The sequence below is a fragment of the Enhydra lutris genome, unplaced genomic scaffold, assembly GCF_002288905.1.
Source record: "Enhydra lutris kenyoni isolate GAN:26980312 unplaced genomic scaffold, ASM228890v2 scaffoldscaffold40, whole genome shotgun sequence".
In the NCBI taxonomy this organism is placed as follows: domain Eukaryota; kingdom Metazoa; phylum Chordata; class Mammalia; order Carnivora; family Mustelidae; genus Enhydra; species Enhydra lutris.
This window is the reverse complement of record NW_019154124.1, coordinates 13913816-13933984: the sequence shown is the minus strand read 5'-3', so window position 1 is coordinate 13933984 and position 20169 is coordinate 13913816. Positions and strand designations below refer to the sequence as shown.

The 20169-nt window shown below is 35.5% G+C and overlaps 1 protein-coding gene across 1 annotated transcript in view; it reads left to right on the top strand.

Moving 5' to 3' along the window:
- Positions 1-20169, top strand: part of LOC111155273 (semaphorin 3D) — a 127704-nt gene that overhangs the window by 21743 nt on the left and 85792 nt on the right. Inside the window, exon 3 of the mRNA XM_022515401.1 lies at positions 17817-17879. Within this exon, the coding sequence (XP_022371109.1) occupies positions 17817-17879 (63 nt within the window). The remainder of the gene's footprint in view (positions 1-17816; positions 17880-20169) is intronic.

Sequence of the window (20169 nt, the reverse complement as noted above, 5' to 3'; positions counted from 1 at the left end):
GCCACTAAAGAAAATCTTAGTTTCACAGTTTTGCTTTAAGAGCTGCTACATAGCTAACAAAGCATTTTTCCAAATATGTCTCAGTTTTAGTATAAGAGCAAAAAGCAATTCATACTTTTAAGGGAATTTGTTCTTGTGCTATTCTCTGCCTTCAGGGATTAGAAGAAAAAGTTCATTTATCTGAAGTGAGTGTATTAGATCATTGCTTAAAATAAGTTCTGATAACATAACTTCCTTCTGTGACTATTTTAAGCAAATCTCTCTTTGGCTGCATTCCATCCTTGAAATGTGCTAATATTTAATAAAATAAATGTTTCTGAAATATTGATTTCCCTCATGATACTATTGAAATAAGTGGTTATTTGAACACATTGTAAAATTAGGGACTGTACCAGAGATTTTCTGCCCAACTGATATTCCTTTATCTTTATAAAATGTATAATTCATGAAGAGGTTATGTATACAAAGGAAATAATTTATGTTTATGTAGGTATCCACATTGAAAATTTATATAAATCACTCCAGTGCTAAAAGGTACTCCACAGTAGCAAGTTTAAGTGTCAAGATGGAGTGCTTTAGCAGTGTTTAGACCTATGTGGTTTGCATTGGCTCTATGCCCTTCAGCAAAAATCCAAACTTCTCTGTGGAAGAAACCACACATGGTGGGATTCTGTGGGGCTGAAGGATGTCCTTTGTATGCCCTAGACTTAAAGCAATCTATAACATATAATTGAGTTAGGAGTGACTGGTTGGGGATATTTTTCTCGGGGAAATTAAAAAAAAAAAAAAGTCTGCAGAAAGCATTCATTTGCAGTGTCAAATTTTAGGATATGTGTTTATGTAAAACATTTTTTTTTTTGTACAAACAAGGATGCGCCTATTGAAAAATGGCCATCATTACTTCATAAATGCCACAGGCTTTTAGTGGGGAATCCCCGGGATTTTTAGCAACATCCTTTACCAGATGAATTCAGCAAATATCCTTTGTATTATCTTTATTCAAAAGAGATTTTGAGTCTTCTACAATGAATGGTACAGTTAAATGCTCAATAGTTTTGATGACTAATGACTGTAGAGGAAGAGCATAAAACTTTGACCTTTTAGGATATTTCTACTCTCTAGAAGGTAAAATTTAAGTACACCAAGTGGTTTGTTTTGTGTTTTGGGGTTTTTTGTTTTGTTATTGTTATTTAGGTTAGAGGGATAAGATTCTGATCTTTTCTTGACAAAAATGACTATTTCCATAGGGATTTAACAGACTTAGCGGCAAGTATAATCACGCATGGGATGGGATACTTCTCACTTAGTAGGCTTTTCCACTGTTGGTCCATAAGGCCTCTCTCTTCAGCTAAGAAATACTCTGGACATCCCTCTGTGGGACAGGTTCAGGATAGATATGCACATTGATTGGACATTTCCTCCTCCCACCACTAGACCAAATTGAAATAATCAGAACCAGCCCAACATGATTGCATTCCAAGTGAAGGATATGGATCTGGAACCATTTCTTACTGTTGTGCTATAGGTTAAATTCCCCCAAAAGCCATCCAGGAGGGGAGATTAGTTTATAGAGTATTTGTCAGGGAGTATTCTTGGGATCAACACGTGTGAGAGGGCCACTGGGGAAGTAGTATTAGATAAAGAAAGAACTGAGCTGTGATGCAGACCAAATAAAGCCTCAGCTGACAGGCCAAACTGATAAGGTGGCAAGTATTTCAATATTTCCCTGTAGTGTAAGTGTTAATACCATTATTCAACTGAGTTTATCTTATAAAAGAGAATCTCCATTTTCTCCCTATCTAATCCATTCACCATGACCATCAGTGTTATCTCTTAAACAAATAAAAATCTGACCATATTTCTTCTCTGTTTATACATTTCTGGAGTTCTTGATTTCCGATGAAGTTGAATGAACTCCAGATTTCTCTTGACTTCTAAGGCTCTCCCTGTTTCCAGTCTTATTTTTATCCACTGTTCATTATTCCCTCACTTGCCGTTTATTTTCTGCTTTCCTCCCTTCCTCTCTCCCATTCTTTTACCCAATCTGTTCTGTTATTCCTTTCAAAATAAATTCCTTTCAAGTTCTGTGCTTTTGCTAAAACTTCATGAAATTGCCACTCACTTTTTTGCTCATCTCATTCCTCTGAATTCTCCAAGGCAGTTACCAAATTTTACCCTTCTATTGCTTTCTGCTCCCCAAGGCTCCCTGTTATAGTACGGGAATTGACAATCCTTTGTGTTTACTACAGCGTTTTGTATTTTAATATCAATGTCAGTTGTCCTACAGATAGAATTATCTTCATTCATTGGTATAAATAAGTATAACCCCCATCCAAATTATACCCTTTTTGAATGGGGAGGGAGCTATTTTCCAAGCATTTCTGATTCTCCTTTAGCGTATAGTACAGTGTCTTACACGTAAAAGACACTACAGAATATGTTTCTTCATTTTTTTTTTTGAATTGGGAATTTTGTTCTTTTTCTCTCTTGATTGTAAGACCAATGTATCAGGCTTAACACATAGAAGAAAAGACACCTAAAATTTAAGGAAATTTATTATATGATATAATAAGAATAATGTCCAGAGTTTGGGTGGCTACGGAGATGGACTATCATCTGCTTAAAGACATTATCAAGGACCCAGTTATTTCTGTCTCTTCTGTCTGTCATTCTTTGTTGGCATTATCCTTAAGTTGGGAGCAAGATGACAGTGACAGTTTTAGGGGTCACATTCAGACAAGAAAATGTAAAGCGATTAAAGATCATCACTTACTATGTCTCTTTCTTAGGATCAAGAAGACCTTTCTTGAACCCTCACATCTCATTGGCCTGAAATATGTCAATTCCCATTTTTGAACTTAAAATAGGGTGCTTACATCAATCAATTACCTTAAGCAGAAGAAATGTGCAGGAATCAATTACGTTGATCATTACACTTACAGAGAGGGAATAGAAAACAAGTTTTCTGGACAAAAAATTATTTAGGGACTCATACTTTTCTCATTAACTAAGGCTACCTGAGGCAAACAGATGTTTCCTCAGCCACTCAAAAGGAAAAGTATATGTTGCCTATTTGGGGAGAATTATAAAGATTGGATAATTCCACAAGGAACTTATCTGGCAGGATTTATTTTTCTTTTAGGAGATAGCCTTGGAAAGTATTCATTATGAGAAAACATCCTTGAGGTAATTTATTTTTCAACACCCTACATGGTGAAGGTCAAAAAATCAGCTGACCTTTACTTTTCTTGCTTATGTAAGAGTTCATCTGCCACAATGAAAGTTCTCTGTTACTCTCTAATGTACGTAAGCTTTATGAACTCTGGTCTTATGCAGATCTCTTCAGATTTTCTTATACTCTGTAAGTTTTCTTCCTTCAATATTGTAAGAATTTGGAGGGGTGAGGTTGTTGGGAGCGAGTAAGAATATAATTAACTGAAAGAATTAAAGACTGCATAATTATTCTGTAGTACGAGAAGTTAGCATTATCCACTAAATAATATACAGAGAACATATTTTTTAAATAAAATAACAAATACCACTTAAGCATCATTGAATATATATCTTAACAGAATTATACCCTAAATAACGTTCCTTTGATTTGGTTTTATCAGTCTTTGGGTTGAAACCAACTATTTGCATTGTAGAAGTAAAACTTGGGAGGCTTTTTTTTTTAATCATTTTTTTTTAATTTATTTTCAGCATAACAGTATTCATTGTTTTTTGTACCACATCCAGTGCTCCATGCAGTCCGTGCCCTCTCTAATACCCACCACCTGGTTCCCCCAACCTCCCACCCTCCCCCACCTCTTCAAACCCTTCAGATTATTTTTCAGAGTCCATAGTCTCTCATTGTTCACCTCCCCTTCCAATTTCCCCCAACTGCCTTCTCCTAACTCCCCATGTCCTCCATGCTATTTGTTATGCTCCACAAATAAGTGAAACCATATGATAATTGACTCTTTCTGCTTGACTTATTTCACTCAGCATAATCTCTTCCAGTCCTGTCCATGTTGCTACAAAAGTTGGGTATTCATCCTTTCTGATGGAGGCATAATACTCCATAGTGTATATGGACCACATCTTCCTTATCCATTCGTCCATTGAAGGGCATCTTGGTTCTTTCCACAGTTTGGCAACCGTGGCCATTGCTGCTATAAACATTGGGGTACAGATGGCCCTTCTTTTCACTACATCTGTATCTTTGGGGTAAATACCCAGTAGTGCAATTGCAGGGTCATAGGGAAGTTCTATTTTTAATTTCTTGAGGAATCTCCACACTGTTCTCCAAAGAGGCTGCACCAACTTGCATTCCCACCAACAGTGTAAGAGGGTTCCCCTTTCTCCACATCCCCTCCAACACATGTTGTTTCCTGTCCTGCTAATTTTGGCCATTCTAACTGGTGTAAGGTGATATCTCAATGTGGTTTTCAGATGGCGGGGAAGTAGGAGGAGGTGCCTTTTCAACCTGTACCCTAAAGTGAGCTGATTACCTACCAAAGAACTCTGATCACCCATGAAATCAGCCTGAGATCAGAATTATACACATCTGGATCTCTACTTGGGAGGCTTTTTAAAAAATATATATTTATTTATTAATTTTAGAGAGATAGAAAGAGTGAGTAAGGGGGAACAGAGAGAGGAAGAGAGAAACTCAAGCGTGACGCAGGGCTCAAACTCATGACCCTGAGATCAGACCTGAGCCGAAACCAAGAGTGGGACACTTAACAGACTATGTCATCCAGGGACCCTGGGGATACTTTTTAGTGACCGAACTTTGTATATTTTCTTCTTTTGTTCTACTTTAGTCAGTGTTTCTTTTTCATTTTTTCATTAAAAAAATCAGTTGAATGTCTACTGTTGTCAATGTGCATGGGATTTGAACTAGTTCAAGATGGGTGGGTAAAATTTGGATTGTTGTTAACGGGTTAATTAAAAATAGTTTGCATTTATATTTGGAACTTGCAGTCTATTGTTTCCTTAATTAGTTAGGATGGAGGAAAAACACGTTTGAGAAACTGAGTGAAGTTGTTTTCCTTGTATATATTTCCATGCATATATTTCTCACAGTTCAAGGTCAAGAAACTAGATTTCCCTGGCCTAGCCCTTAACATCTTATGCCATCTCCAGAGTCAGAGAAAGTATATGAAAAAATAATTTCAAAAGTCCTCAAAAAAGATGGTCAGTGGTGGACGGACATTTATGTCCATTATCATTAATTTATAAGCAATGCTTCAGAAACCTGTTCATGTGCACATAATAATAATGAGCTTTTAACATTTGTACTACATGATTTAGGGGCCTACATCTTCTAAACAAATGATTCTAAACTGCATGATATCTGGCACTTTGACCAGTAATGGACATTCTCTACCTCAACCAGGCTTAAGTGGTTCCAGTAATAATCCATATAAAATCCAGAGCCCTCTCTATGTAAACTCCAGAAATCATATATATAAGCTGAAAGTCTCTCCCTCTCTCCTCTTTCTGTCTTTCTCTCATTTTTTTAATGTAGTCGTAAGTAACAGTAAAATGTGTGTGTGTGTGTGTGTGTGTGTGTGTGTGTGTGTGTGTAATCTCCAGTAATCTTGTTATGTTAGTTACTTGGACTTCTGAATTAATGAATTGTTGGGATCTTTCTATCTGAAAACGTTACTCACTTTGGAAGCATTTCAAACCATGCATGAGTGGAGTGAGCCTCTAAATCAAGATGTAAGCAAACAGGTCACAAAGGGGATGATTTATTAAACTAAGTATTGCTTTTGTATTCATATTATTCAAGGATTTATTCTTGGTTTCCTTTGTTTCTCTCTCATTCTCTCTCTCTCTCTCTTTTTTCTTTCTCAAGTGGGCTATAGAAGCAGACAGATAGATCAATGAGAAATACACTTACTCTGAGACTATAGTTATTGTTTATTTTACCTACTAACCCAACGGCGACTGGTATGTCAACTCAACAAGTGTAATAATAAACAACTTTATTTTACCTCCTGCAATTCTTTCATCTATTCTATGGAACTCTTCTCCAAACCTGTCTGGTAACTCCAGCAGGCTATCATGGTTTTCGGGGTTACTCTAAGGTAGTACAGGCAGTTGTTATCCAGCAATTAAAAGGCCTGGTCTGATGTAATAAAACTTTCAACCTCATGTAACATCAAACCTCTGATTCTTCTACCTGTTCCTGCTTGGACATGCCTTGTGAGGGAAGACCCCAGCAGGGAGGTGTTCAGAGATTTGTCTTTGTCCCTACCTAGCACTCCTCCTCTTCCTGAAGGTTGTTAAACATAGTTTATGACCCCTCTAGTCAAATCAGAAGAAGGGAAGAGGAGAGGGGTTTGGACAAGTGTCTACTCTACTGTCATTATCAAAGGGACCTTACTTCTCAACTTTCTGGCCTTATCAGATGTTTAAAGGTGACTTTTCTTTCAAAGGCATCTTGGTGAGTTTTGGGGGGAATTTCCTCTTTCTGGAGTTCTTTCCCTCACAATTCTCTGGATAAGCGTGACTACATTTCTTCTCTGACTGGTATATTCCCATTTTTTATCCTAAGATAAATTGCACTTTGATGAGGTATTAACTTCTGAAGTTTTTTCACTCAACATTCTTTAACAGGACCTAAGGTGACCTCATGCCATCCCATTTTTGAGCGAGTATGGCTCCCATCTGTTACCTGGAAAGCCATCATGTGTCTTTTCCTGGACACACTCTAGAAGTTCAGCCTGATATCAGTATAGCCACTGAGTCTGGTCTCTGTTTTCCCTGTAGCTTGTCAGGCTCTGTCTCACCTTTAGACATTAATCTAGAATGTTCCAACCAACTGCATGTCCAATAGCAGGTGCTTCTTGAGGTCCTATCAAAATTCCTTTCCTGGCACCTACTCCTCACACTGGGGGTTGTAGAACACATTATAGACCTGTCTCAGGTGAAATATCCTTCTCTAGGGAAAGGAAAAACTTTCTAATCTCCAGTTTCCAAGTATTTACAGACAAACATGGGTGAAATTATCTATAGGATTCTTGGCTGCCTACATAAGGAATTTTTGCTTCTTGACTTAGCATCTCATTTTTGAATTTTTATTCAGCTAAAACTTCTCTTTTAACATTTTGCCTTACTACCAAAGCCAAAAAATGAACCCTCAAAAGGATGTTGTTTTACCTCCAGATTTAATGGGCATCCTTATTATATATATCATTCCTGAAGTATACAAACTAGAACCGTAGAGGTAACCAAAAGAAAAATATTAATGTTCTTCTTAGTATTATTTGCCTTTTGACTACTATAGCCTCAAATAAAACATATGCTGTTTTACATCTTGTTTTGCATGTTTTTCCATAGATTTCTGTTGGAATCTGATTCCATTTTTCAATGATCTTCGAAACAGATCTTCAAATGGTTTACTTTCATTTGAGATAATACTTAATCATCTTTGCTCCTTTTTAACTAATTAAAAAATCATTTCTCTTAATACTCATTTGTGTCAAAATTAAATATTATATCTAAAATGTTCAGGGTTGGGGCTCCTGGGTGGCTCAGTGGGTTAAGGCCTCTGCCTTCGGCTCAGGTCATGATCTCAGGGTCCTGGGATCGAGCCCCACATCGGGCTCTCTGCTCAGCAGGGAGCCTGCTTCCCACCCTCTCTCTCTGCCTGCCTCTCTGTCTACTTGTGATCTATCTCTCTCAAATAAATAAATAAAATCTTTTAAAAATTAAAAAAAATAATAAAATGTTCAGGGTTATCTGGGTGGCTCAGTCCATCTGCCTTCAGCTCAAGTCATAATCGTAGGGTTCTGGTATCACCCACATAGGACTCCCTGCTCTCTGGGAGCCTGATTCTCCATGTCCTTCTGCCCAAGCCCCCTGCCCCCACTCATGCGCGCGCTCTCTCTCTCTCTCTTTCTCTATCACATAAATAAATAAATACCTTTTTAAAAATATTAAAAAATAAAATAAAATGTTCAAAGAATTGCTGTGTTAAGTAAGATCTTTTAATGAGCCCCACCAAAAACCTAAAACTTATTAGTTAATCTTATAGTGTTCAAGGAAAAAGCAGTATGATACTTATAATTTTTCTGTTTAAAGTAATTTATGTTTGTTTTTAATATAAAAACTCCTAAATATGTTTTGGGGGAGGGAAGTTTTCCTATGGATTTTAAAATGAAAAATCACTGTACAAAAGCAATATATACATTACCCAGTCTACCTAAGATAAACCCATATTTTTGTGGAATAAGTTGACACAACTTCGTTTTGTCTTGCTAAAATTTAGGTCCCCACCTTTGCTTCAGAACTTGACTCTGCTGGTTGTTTAACCACAAAATAATCAGAATTATTTAAAAGAAAACATTGGATAAACATAAATATTAAACACTTAACCTAAAACTTGGATATGTTAAGAAGATTTTTTTTTCTTTTTAACAGAATGTTAATAACGCAATTCCATGTTTATAAATGTGACAGTTGTTTTTCTTCCACTTAACAATCATAATGCAATTTTTGTACTATTTTTCTCCTTATTTAACATCAACTCAATATGTGATTATAAAATTAAGTTACTTAAAGTTCATCACTGTGCCCCTATTTTTAAGCACTTACATTAAGAAAATAACCAAGCTAAATGAGTTTGTAATTTCAAATACAATAATTTTTTAGTGGAATGTTTGAACACCCTTCTCTGCATAGCATGCATGAAAAGCGCTTTGTTATTTCCCTTTCCTCAAGGAAGTCTAAAACAAGAGGGTTTTCATACATGAAGATCCTGCATTTGCTTGTTTTATACTGAGTATAAGCAGAAAGGCTTTTATAAGTCTGAATGACCTTCTGACTCCAGTTCTAACTCACATCATGGCTGACTAAGACATTCCCCTCTAATGCTTTACCCTATAAATTTATTATTTAGGGAGAAAGTCTCAGAATAAATAACTGCTCATTTAAAATCAAAGAGATTGATAAAAAGAGAATTGCCACCTTTTTTATTCTTAGTTAATATTTGAAATTAAGAAAATATAAACGTCGGAAACCATGTGGACATCCCAATAAGTTAACTTTTGTGATATGGCACCCTGCTTAGTTTCATGGTGATTAATCTGTTCCCAGTGCCTGTGAAGCACATGCTGTCTAGTAACCGCAGAGGTAAAACAATCACCTCGTTCATGGACGTGTTGGCTCCCCAGCCTGGGTGCCGATGGGCCGGTCCCATCTGGTCACTGTCACAGACTATCAGGATGTGGTCAGACTTCTGCCAGAACTCTAACAAGAACTCCTTTCCGGTCTCTAATTTTAAGGGAAACATTGCAGATCACTTTTCAATAATTATTGAGTGCTTACTACGTATGTGATACTGTTTCAGGTACTAAAGAGAGTAGGAAGTAGAAGCAGTGCTCCTTGTCACTCAAGATCGGTAGTCACTAAACTTCAGTGAGTCATTTATTTAAGTTGTACACTTAGGAAGGTAATGAAGACTGCGACCTGTATGTCGTACAGAATTATAAAATCTATCCACAAGCATAATTGCACTCCCACTCACATGTGACTGCAGCACAAATTCACAACTACCAGTCCATTCATGGATTTCTTAAAACTGCTTTCAGGTATTGTGATACAATAATATTCCTCTCCTTCTTGGAATATATGATTTTTGAGCTCCTACCCTGTCTCTAGCATCCTTCCAGATGCTGGGCATTCAGTGGAAAATAAAACTGGTTAGGTCTCTGTTTTCATGGGGCTTCCAGTTTCTAAAGGGAGTGTCTGATAGAGACAAAAAAAAAAAAAAAAAGAAACAAATAAGAAAATATCACATAAATGTTGTTAAAAACTGTGGTGATAATCCTGGGGCGGGGGAACTGACTTTATTCATTCATTCATTCATTCATTCATTCATTCAAAGTTTCTATTTCAATTCCAGTTTATTAACGTAGAGTGTAATATTAGTTTCAGGCGTGTGATATACTAATTCAGCACTTCCATGCACCACCCTGGGCTCATCACAACAAGTGTGCTCCTTAATCCCCATCACCTATTTAACTCCTCCCCATGCCTGCCTCTCCTCTGGTAACCACCAGTTTGTTCTTTGTAGTGAAAACTTGGTTTCTTAGTTTGCCTCTCTCTCCTTTTTCCCGTATGCTTGTTTGTTTTGTTTCTTAAATTCCACACAGGAGTGTGATCATATGGTATTTGTCTTCGACCGACTGATTTTGCTTAGCACAATACTCTCTAGGTCTATCCATGTCACTGCAAATGGCAAGACGGAAAATACCACTCCAGCTGGTCTTCAGAGAAGGCTTTTCTGGGGGAAGTGATATTAAAATGCCTTTTATAAGAAAGCACCATCCAGAGGAGGTCAGATGTCTTCCAAATAGAACAGAGTCATTCTGAGGACAGTATTGAGATAATATTTGAAACCACAGCATTGGCTGCTCATGATCAGTGAAGTGGGGACTCAAATTTAGTATTCTAGTTCCATTGCATTTCATTGATCTTTATGCACAGGAAAGGGTCCCAAACTAAATTTACTTGCAAAAGGAAAGTGCCCAGTGGATATGATAAACACCAGTGTATTCCCATTCAGAGACATTTGGTGGAAGAAGGCTAAATGTGAAATGGGCTTTGAGCTGAGTCCTGAAAAAGAAAAGGGAGAGACTCAAGTCTCACTCAAGACTTCATGAAGGAAGGTACATGGGCAGATCATACCCAAACTTAAGAGTAAATCTCCTCATCCATAATTATTCCATGCCCCTTCTCCCACCCCAGCCAGTTTTAATCATGCAAGCTCTACTTTTGGTTCTGTTGTACTTATTTTTCAGGACTTCATTCTTTGAGCTCAGATCTCCTACCTCTCCCTCTCTGTTCCTGGAACCCAGAGCAGTCCTTGCTCGCTTGGTTGCTTCAAATCCTTGACCGTACGGCATTTAGGCCAACATTTTCCCAACTCTTTTTACAACCGTTCAAAACCATCTGCATTTTTAGGGCTCTGAATTTTTGTCCGTAATTAGGTTTTATGAATAAGTTGTAACTTTCCTTTCTGTGTATTCCATTCAATTTTGGCATCTCTGAATTAGGCCAAGGGCCATTTGACTGACCTTACACTGGCTAACTTGGGTCAATTAAATTGCTTCTCCAAAGATGTAACAAAGAGCAGATATAATTAGAATTTCCTTAAGATGTTGTTATAGGCCTTATCATTATTTGAATGTTTCTGTAACTTGCCTAAGATTAAATAATTAAAAATAAAGTGCCTGACATTTTCACCTTACTGGGTGATACTGCTTTATAAATTATGAATGAAACAATAATTGTTAGAGACATTGCAGGATTTACTTGTGAGTTTTTCCAACCTGTTTGTATTCAAATGGAAGTAAAATTTCTTCAAAGAACAACAAAAAACAAAAAAAAAAAATTTGGATTTTGGATAGAGATAAGCAAATAAAATCAGTATAAGATAATCAGATCATAGGTTGTATTTTTAAAGATTTTTATTTATTTATTTGACAGAGAGATTACAAGTAGGCAGAGAGGCAGGCAGAGAGAGAGAGAGAGAGGGAGAAGCAGGCTCCCTGCTAAGCAGAGAGCCCGATGTGGGGCTCGATTCCAGGACCCTGGGATCATGACCTGAGCTGAAGGCAGAGGCTTAACACACTGAGCCACCCAGGCGCCCTAGGTTGTATTTTTAAATGCATGCCACTCCCATTATATTTTCATAAGGAAATTGATATTAAATCTCTTTAAAAAATTTGTTTAAAATGTAACTTTGCCAGTAGGGCCTGTCTCGTAAAATGTAACTTTATAACCACTGAGCATATGTAAAGTGACACTGAGGACAATTTTCATTTCATTAAAATGATCTCTTATTATACTGGTAATCTACATTCTATAACTCTGAAAGAAAAAAAAATATATATATACATGTATGTATTTTTACTCTTAGTCTTTAAAAAAAACAATTTGGAGGGCACTTAGGGGGGCTCAGTCAGTTAAGCATCTGACTTTGGCTCAGGTCATGATCTCGGGGTCCTGGGATCAAACCCCACAACAGGTTCCCTAGTGAACAGCGAGTCTGCTTGCCCCTCTGCCTCTCCCCCAGCTTATGTTCTCTCTCACTCTATCTCAGTCTCTCTCACTATCTCTCAAATAAATAAATAAAATCTTCACAAAATTTAAAACAAAAATAATAATATGGATTGAGTTTATGTGTCATCTTTGCACAGGTACCATGCTAATCTTCTGTGTATCATTCTATTTAGTAAATGTGCCGCCACAGTGAGCACTACGTATATATTTTTAGACGTTAATATTTGATCCTTCAAAGTGAAATTTACACAAAATTAATCCTTTGGAAATGTTCTATTTCAATTGTGAAATGTTATGAAAACAACATAATAGCACGGTTAAATCAGTAAATTATAGAATATGGAGACTGACTTCTCAGATGTACTTGTTTTGAAACATTAACCAATAAATTGTCACTTCCAAGTGCAGAAATCTTATAAATTTATTTACTTGTTTCCCAGAGTAATTTTCTGTTACTAACTTGATCTATAAGATTAGCACTCAAAATTAATTTGCAACCCCTAATTATTTAGTAGTGGTTCAATTAGTAGTTACACCCTGAATAATTATGTTGAGAGAAATTCTTGTTCATCTGGATCCACAGAAAAGATATGTTTGATTTCTGACATCTGTTCTCCATGTGGGTGGAGAGAGCAATGGTGAGCTTTGTACGTATTTGAGATCCTTTGTATCTAAGCACCAAGGTTCCAAAGACTATTGTCTGCCAAAGTGATAGCCTGACAAGCTGTCTCTGGCAGATCATACAATATTAATTAAGAACTAGTGTTCCCTCAAAATGAAACCAGAGAGGAAGACAAACCATAAGGGACTCCTGATCTCAGGAAACAAACTGAGGGTTGCTGGAAGGAAGGGGGTGGCTGGGTGATGGACACTGGGGAGGGTATGAGCTATGGTGAGTGCTGTGAATTGTATAAGACTGATGAATCACAGACCTGTACCCCTGAAACAAATAATACAGTATATGTTAATAATAAAAAAAAACTAGTGTTCCATGGCAATATTTCAGGACAATTATTATGGCAATTACGCAAGTAGCATCTCTGCCTCTGGTATGTCTCTTTTTGATAAATGAAAGAAAAATATCCTCGGGTAACTTTTAAGGGAGTAGTACAGCTGCATCAACTTTAGGGGTATGTGTTTTGTTTGTCCTGCTCATACAGCTTTTAATATAGCATGACATTGCATGTACCATGCTCTGAAGTGTGAGGAAATGTACATGTCATTTTACTGCCAATAAATTCAGAAGTCATGAGAATGTTAAAAACCACTGCTTCAAAACTGTTCACGTTACCTAATGATCAAGAGGGATTTTTATGGATTTTGTGGACACTGTATTTTTACTAAAATAATCAAGGCTACTGAATATGATAATACTCAGTACCGAAATAATCTGTGGATCTCAGGTCCTTATTGGGCTTTTGTGTAAACCAAGCTGAAATTTGGGAGTACTCATGAATTCTGTTATTCATGAATTCATGTTATTCTGTACTCAATCAGAGTTAATATCTCTCTGGATGTATCTCTGTGTGCATCTCTCTCTCTTCTCCCTCTCTATCCACCTACAAACACATGCACACGTATATGCACACATGCACACGCTCACATACTGTGCACACGTGCATATATACACGCACATATGCATACACACAATTTGACTAGAAGAATATGAAAGTGGTGAAGGACTTTTATTATGTATATAGAGATACAGTGATATAGTATGTCACATATATGCCATTTCAAAACATTACTGAAAAACAGAAATATTACTTGAACATATTTCTGCCAACCCCATATAAGTATGTGGGTTTTTTGTTGTTTTTACTTATTGTTTTGCTTGATTATATTTTTAAATTCAATTAAGTGAAATTTTGCTTCTTTTAATTTTTTACCAACAAAGAATTAAAAGGAATATTTTTTAAAAGACCCTTTATTCTAATGACTACGTGGTGAAAAAAGAAAATCCTGCTATAAATCATAATTAAAGTGATAGCTTTTAAATATTGGCACAACTACAATGATTCTTTTTACCTCCTTTTAAGTAAATGTTTTGAGACTGGAAGACAATCAGATATGTCCTAGGTTGCTGTTATTAAGGTAATTCTATTTGCAATTCCTGAATTCTTGACAGCATTGTGTCAAAATAAGCCAGTGTCTAATCTTAATGAATCTTTATTTTTAAGGCTTACATTATCTTAAGAAGTAAAATTATCTTTGTGATACTATCTTGAATTACTGTACAGTAATAATGATTAAAGGATAATTTCTATTTTTAACAGGGTCTAGACATTATGGGTTTGAAGGTAAATGATGAAAAGTGAGATTACATTTTGGGAAAAAATATCCTTTATAAACAGAAATTAGAAGATTTATTAAAATTGGTTTCTGGCACTCAACAAATTCTCAGTGCTTAGGTATCTTTGTAAAACATTTATCCACTAATCAAAAACCTGATTCTCTGATGCTTGTAATTTTAGTTTTTTTTGCTTCATTAACTAGGATGACACATTTCAATTTACAATTATGTGACTTAACAGTCAATTCAACTTACAATTATAGGACTTAAAATTAATAGCCAAAAGTGTACAACAAAACCATTAAAACATCTTTTAGAGATTTGTATTCCTTTGCAAAGAGAAGAAAGGAATCTGCAACTCCTGTTTTTAGCGTTAAGTCTTTAAGAAAAAATTAGAGTCGAAACTATTAAGAGCAAGTAATTGGAAACAATGGCTCAAAAGTCAATGGCTCTGTATGTTGGTCAGCCACTCGGGGTCCCGTGGTGCCCCCTGAGCCCAGTGACTCCATCCTCTGAGCTCTCTGCTTGCTTTGTATCTCCTGGAGAAATGGAGTCACCTTCTCTGTTTACAGAACTATCTTCCTGACTCACTGCCACACCTTGCCAGGCATACAGAGGGCCCTTTGTAATTATGTGTGTGTTGAAGGAATAATTAGTGAACAATAACTACTTTGTGCTAACTTTGAAACTTTCATTCAGATTTCAAAGAAGACATAAGGATTGCTTCTACATTTCATCACTCTTTAAATAACTCCCTCCTTTCTGAAGCCCCTACAGATATATTCAAAATCAATATTAGAAACATTTATCTCATGATTTGCTTTAACTCACCATCCAGTAAGCTGATTCAAGGTTAAAAAAAAAAAAAAAAAAGAACCCTGTGATAATCTTCCTCCTCTTTAAATCTTATTTACTTAATATAGAAGAATTCTGTATTTTCCTTTTCTTTTTTTATAGAATTTATACCAATATGATATTTAGATCAGAACAAATATCTGTAATTATTTGTTCTAAATTTATTTCTGAAATATGATTGAAACTTATCATAAAAAACAGAAAAGACTAGCATCTGACATATTTTAAGGACTCAAAGAAGTTTTAATCTAGACTAGAGACCAAGTAAAATGAACTAATGGTTAAACGCATTGGCAGATCATGGCTATGTATTCTGCATACCCTTTGTTTTAAGTCCAATGAAATCATTATAATATTCAAGAATCACTATAATATTACAAAGTCACTATAATTTTCAAGAATCAGCAAATACCAAGTTACAGTTTTGCAAGATGAAAGAATTCTGGAGATTGGTTGCACGAAGTGAATATACTTGATGATCCTGAACTATAAAAATAGTTAAGATGGTAAAATTTATGTTATGTCCATTTTACCACAATTAAAAATAATAATAAAAATGAATCATCAAGAAAAAAAATAACGAGACTGGCTTCAGTGTTTTTGCTACTAATGGTTAAAAATAAGCAAATATACAAACAATTAAAAAGCAACTGGAAGAAACTTTCAACTTTCGCACCAACTGCAGTGTTCTATGCTTACTCTGCTTCACTCATTTATTTATTTAGGACCTCGTGATTCTGGGTAGATGATTGACTATTGTCCATCAGCCTATGCATGGCCCATTTTGATTAATTTTTTCTCTAATCTGCATTACTCAGCTGTTTTAAATTATGCATTAAATTTCTGAAATACCATCCCCAACAAAAGCTAAGGTCTGATAAATAGCTGTTCCTTCCCACCATTTAAGCCTTCTTTTTTCCAGTCTGGAGCAACCATTGCTCTGAATCCCGTATTCATCACTCTTCTTTTACTTACTTATTCCATCTACCCACATACCTTAAAAGTGTCTATTTTATTTAAGGTTTTTTTTTTTTTTTTTTAACATTATTCTGAGGGGATCATTCTGTTTGTAATTTGGGGGACTGTACTTTTTTACCTGACAACGAATTGCTAATTTTTATTGCTGTGGTCTAGTTCTATTTTATAGCTTGCTAATTTTCAAAATTGTGTGAACACATAATTACCATGGTTTAAACCATTTTTGAATAAATAGCATCTTCAGGGTCTTTTTACGAACCCGCATCAAGGTTAGCTCATCACTTGAGCATATTTGCTGGTTCTAAACAATCTGCCTGTATTTTGCTAGAGATGCCTAGGCGCACCTTTGGACATAATTTGCAGCCTGTTAAAATGTGCTCTAAATGAAAAATCTTGCTTCTTTTAAAAATCTTAGTAATTTTATTGAATTTGCGTATTAAGAGAGTTTGAGTGGTATACTCTATTCTTCTTTATTCAGAGCCATAAAACCCTAAAGTTTTACTATGAAGATAATACCATATAAATACTTGTGACTTCTAAGTCATTTGTGAATTCCAGGTTTAACAAGTCTCTTTTGATGCATGCCCTCAGGATATTTTCCTGTTTCCTCAGCTGTTAAGACATTTTCTGCTAACATTGGTGAGAAACATAATCAGTTTGTCAGGAACTCTTGGAACATATAAGCAACTCGGAGTTAGTTCTTCTTGTTTCTTCTTGCCTGTAGCTTAGCAGAATGTTTCTTTCTTTAAGCTAATGGAGTAAAGTAACTATTTGAGCCTTATTTTGCAAAACCTTCTTGAAAGAATTGCTAAAGTTTGTTAAAAAAATAGAAAACACGTGGGATAAATTCAAGATGGTTAAAACATGATCAAAAGCTACCAACCAAGGGATTTGCTGCTCTCATTCTTAATCATTTCCCCAAATAATAATTACTATGTAGTGACTGAGACCCACTAGTTCAGACAGACTTTGGGTTATATTTTGGCTTTGCCGGTGACTACGTTTGTGGCATGTTACTTGACGTGTTACTTAATGGCCGTATGAATGAGTTTTCTGATGTGAAAATGGGGAGAGTAACTCCAGCCATCTAATGAGGTCATTGTGAAATTTAAATAACATAATACATACAAAAATGTTTAACTAAGTGACAGATGCACCTGAGCTCCATACATGTTACGTTTGCCAGCAGATCCACACTGATCTTTGACTTGGCGTGATAATAATGCTTGTAACAAGTGTTGTTTCATACACTTCCCTGTACGCATTTATCATGCCCCACTTCTCTGGGTAAGTACAGAAAAACAGCGTAAATAGAATCTCTTACTTAAGTAAATGCTATGCTGAAATTCTATCGGCATCGTGTTAAGATTTTATGGCCTTCTCAGCATAATCTACCTATATTAAATTAGAAGATTGAAATATACAAATGAATAGTTCTGTAGTTTTACCTAGAAAATTTTTTAGGGTGGCTTTGGAAAATAACTGAATCTCAAGATTTTTACATCATATCTAACAACATGCTTTTAGCTTGATATCCACTCTTCAATTTAACACACTCATTTCCCTGATTAGAATTGGAGGGTGTTTTAGATATTGAGATTCTGACACACTTTGAAATGTTTTACAGATTTATTGGCCCGCTGCAAAAGAACGAGTGGAATTATGTAAATTAGCTGGGAAAGATGCCAATGTAAGTATGAGACTTTAAAAATATCTTTGTTAAACTGGTACTGATATGATAATAAAAATTTATATTGGTTTTTATTGAATTAATGGTGTTGGTATATTATTTGTAAGACTGCATTAACATCCTGTGTAAAGATTAAGAAGATATAAAATATTTCTATCTTGGCAAATGGAATGCCATTATTCTTAGAAATTTAGAAATACTAGACTTTCTAAAGTGTTAATTCTGGATATTATTTTTTTCTTCACACAAATCTCAGAAATGCACTTAAAGTATTAAAAAAATCAGAAAATATACCCGTAGGATTGTATATTTTTCATTTATATGCCTATATTTTGTAAATTCATACAAAATCATGAGTATTTTAGCATCACAAACATTCAATTGATATTTAAGTTAATTTGGATTAAAATTAAACTTGTAACATCCAGAAGAAAAATTTCAAGAGCTGACATTATAGAGATACTAAGAAGGATTATAACATTCTGGAAAAGAACTAGAAATAATTCACTCTAAATTTCGCTTAAGCGTAATTATATGAAATAACTTATAAAGGATAAATACTGAGGTTCTAATAGAAACTTCTGGTTCAAGCTGCCTTAAGGAAACCTATAGATACAGGAGACCTACTTAATTGCTTCGGAGGCATCCTGTCTGAATTGCTTTCACATTGTCCAAGTTGTCCTGCATTCTCCCCCACATTGTGTTGTCTGTTTTATCTCCAGCAATGACGGAAGAGTGCAGTGGCTTTCTGCCTCTTCTCCTCATCGGAGGGTTCTGATTCAGGCCAGATGCTCTGTGTTCTGCCCTGACTTCTTGCCCTGTGGTGATAGGAAGAATTGCTCTCTCTCTCTCCCTTTCTCTCTTTTTTTCCTTCTTGGCAAAATAAATGACTTCCTGAATGTAACTAAAGATGAAAAGAGGTTCTAAACTTTTCAGAAACATGAATATCTTGAGGCTTCTTGTGCAACAGTCTCTAATGTTGCTGTAAACACAGTAACCCAGGGGTATTAAGCTGAGCCATGCCTTTATATTTAATAACAACAAAGAGTGTGTGTTAGAGGAAAGCATAATTGGATACAAAAATTCTCACTTTATCAATGGGACAAAAATAAAACAACATGACACATGATGCCTAATATAATTGAGGGGAAGTTTAGAAGACTAAGAATTTGAGACAGCTGGTTTGCTCATCCATTTGTTCATGTATTTATTTATTCAACAAACATGTATTAAGAACCTAAATATATACATAAATATGTGTATGAAAGGATACAGTTTCTACTGTCATGGGGCTTTTAATACATAGTAACGACCACTGCAACACAAAATGATCAAAACAAAACAAAAGAAAGAAACTTATGATTATGCCCTATTTTGCTTTCTTTCAGTATTAAATGTTATCTTTTCAGGTACATTTATGTTAACAGAAATATATCAGGGGCTATTAGCATCAAAGGAAACAGGAAATAGTTTTGCATTTATTTTACTTGAAATGAAAAAGATCAAGCTATTCTATAACACAGTCTTCTTCCTGTCTTATCTCTAATCTCTTCACCCTGTTTAATATCTTAACTGAGCAGGTGCTCAGGTCTGCAAATCCTCAGTCCTTTTTCTGTACCTGTAGGGGAAAAAGAGATGCATTGATTATGAGAGTTTTCAAAATTATTTTAATAACAGTACAAACATGCCATAGACAACACAAATACTTTAATATTTTGTGTCGTATCAGTACTGACTGTTTAAAAAGGAGGCAAGTAGGAAAAAGTGGTTTAAATTTCCTCCAATAAACTAATGTTAGTGTTCCCCTGAGGGATAAAGACTCAAGGTCAAACAATCAGTGAAGGTTTTGTGACAGTGTTCTCATTTCAGAATGTTCACTAGTTATAGTTATATAGTAACTCAGTTGCCCTTATTATTAAGGTAAAGCAAAGGGTGATAAACTTCTCTGGTGGTGGTATCCTAGAGCATGAAGGACCCAGTATATGGAACCTATTCCTGCAATTCGTTTGTATTTGGGAGCTATAATCACCTTTAACCTTCAAGCACACCTACTACCAGCCCAGGACTAGAGGTGTCGGGTGTTTTTCTCTTTTTACTGCAATCTGTAGAATTTGATGTTGACTTATGTAGGGATAATACAATTCTCTGTCTCCTTCTGTTTAATCTGTTTAACTTTTTTAATCTTTAAAATAATAGCATTTTGATTTTAGAAATACTAACACTTTTATAGCGCTTACCATGTTCTAGGAATAGCTTCCAATGCTTTATAATTTTGTTTAATCCTTAAAAC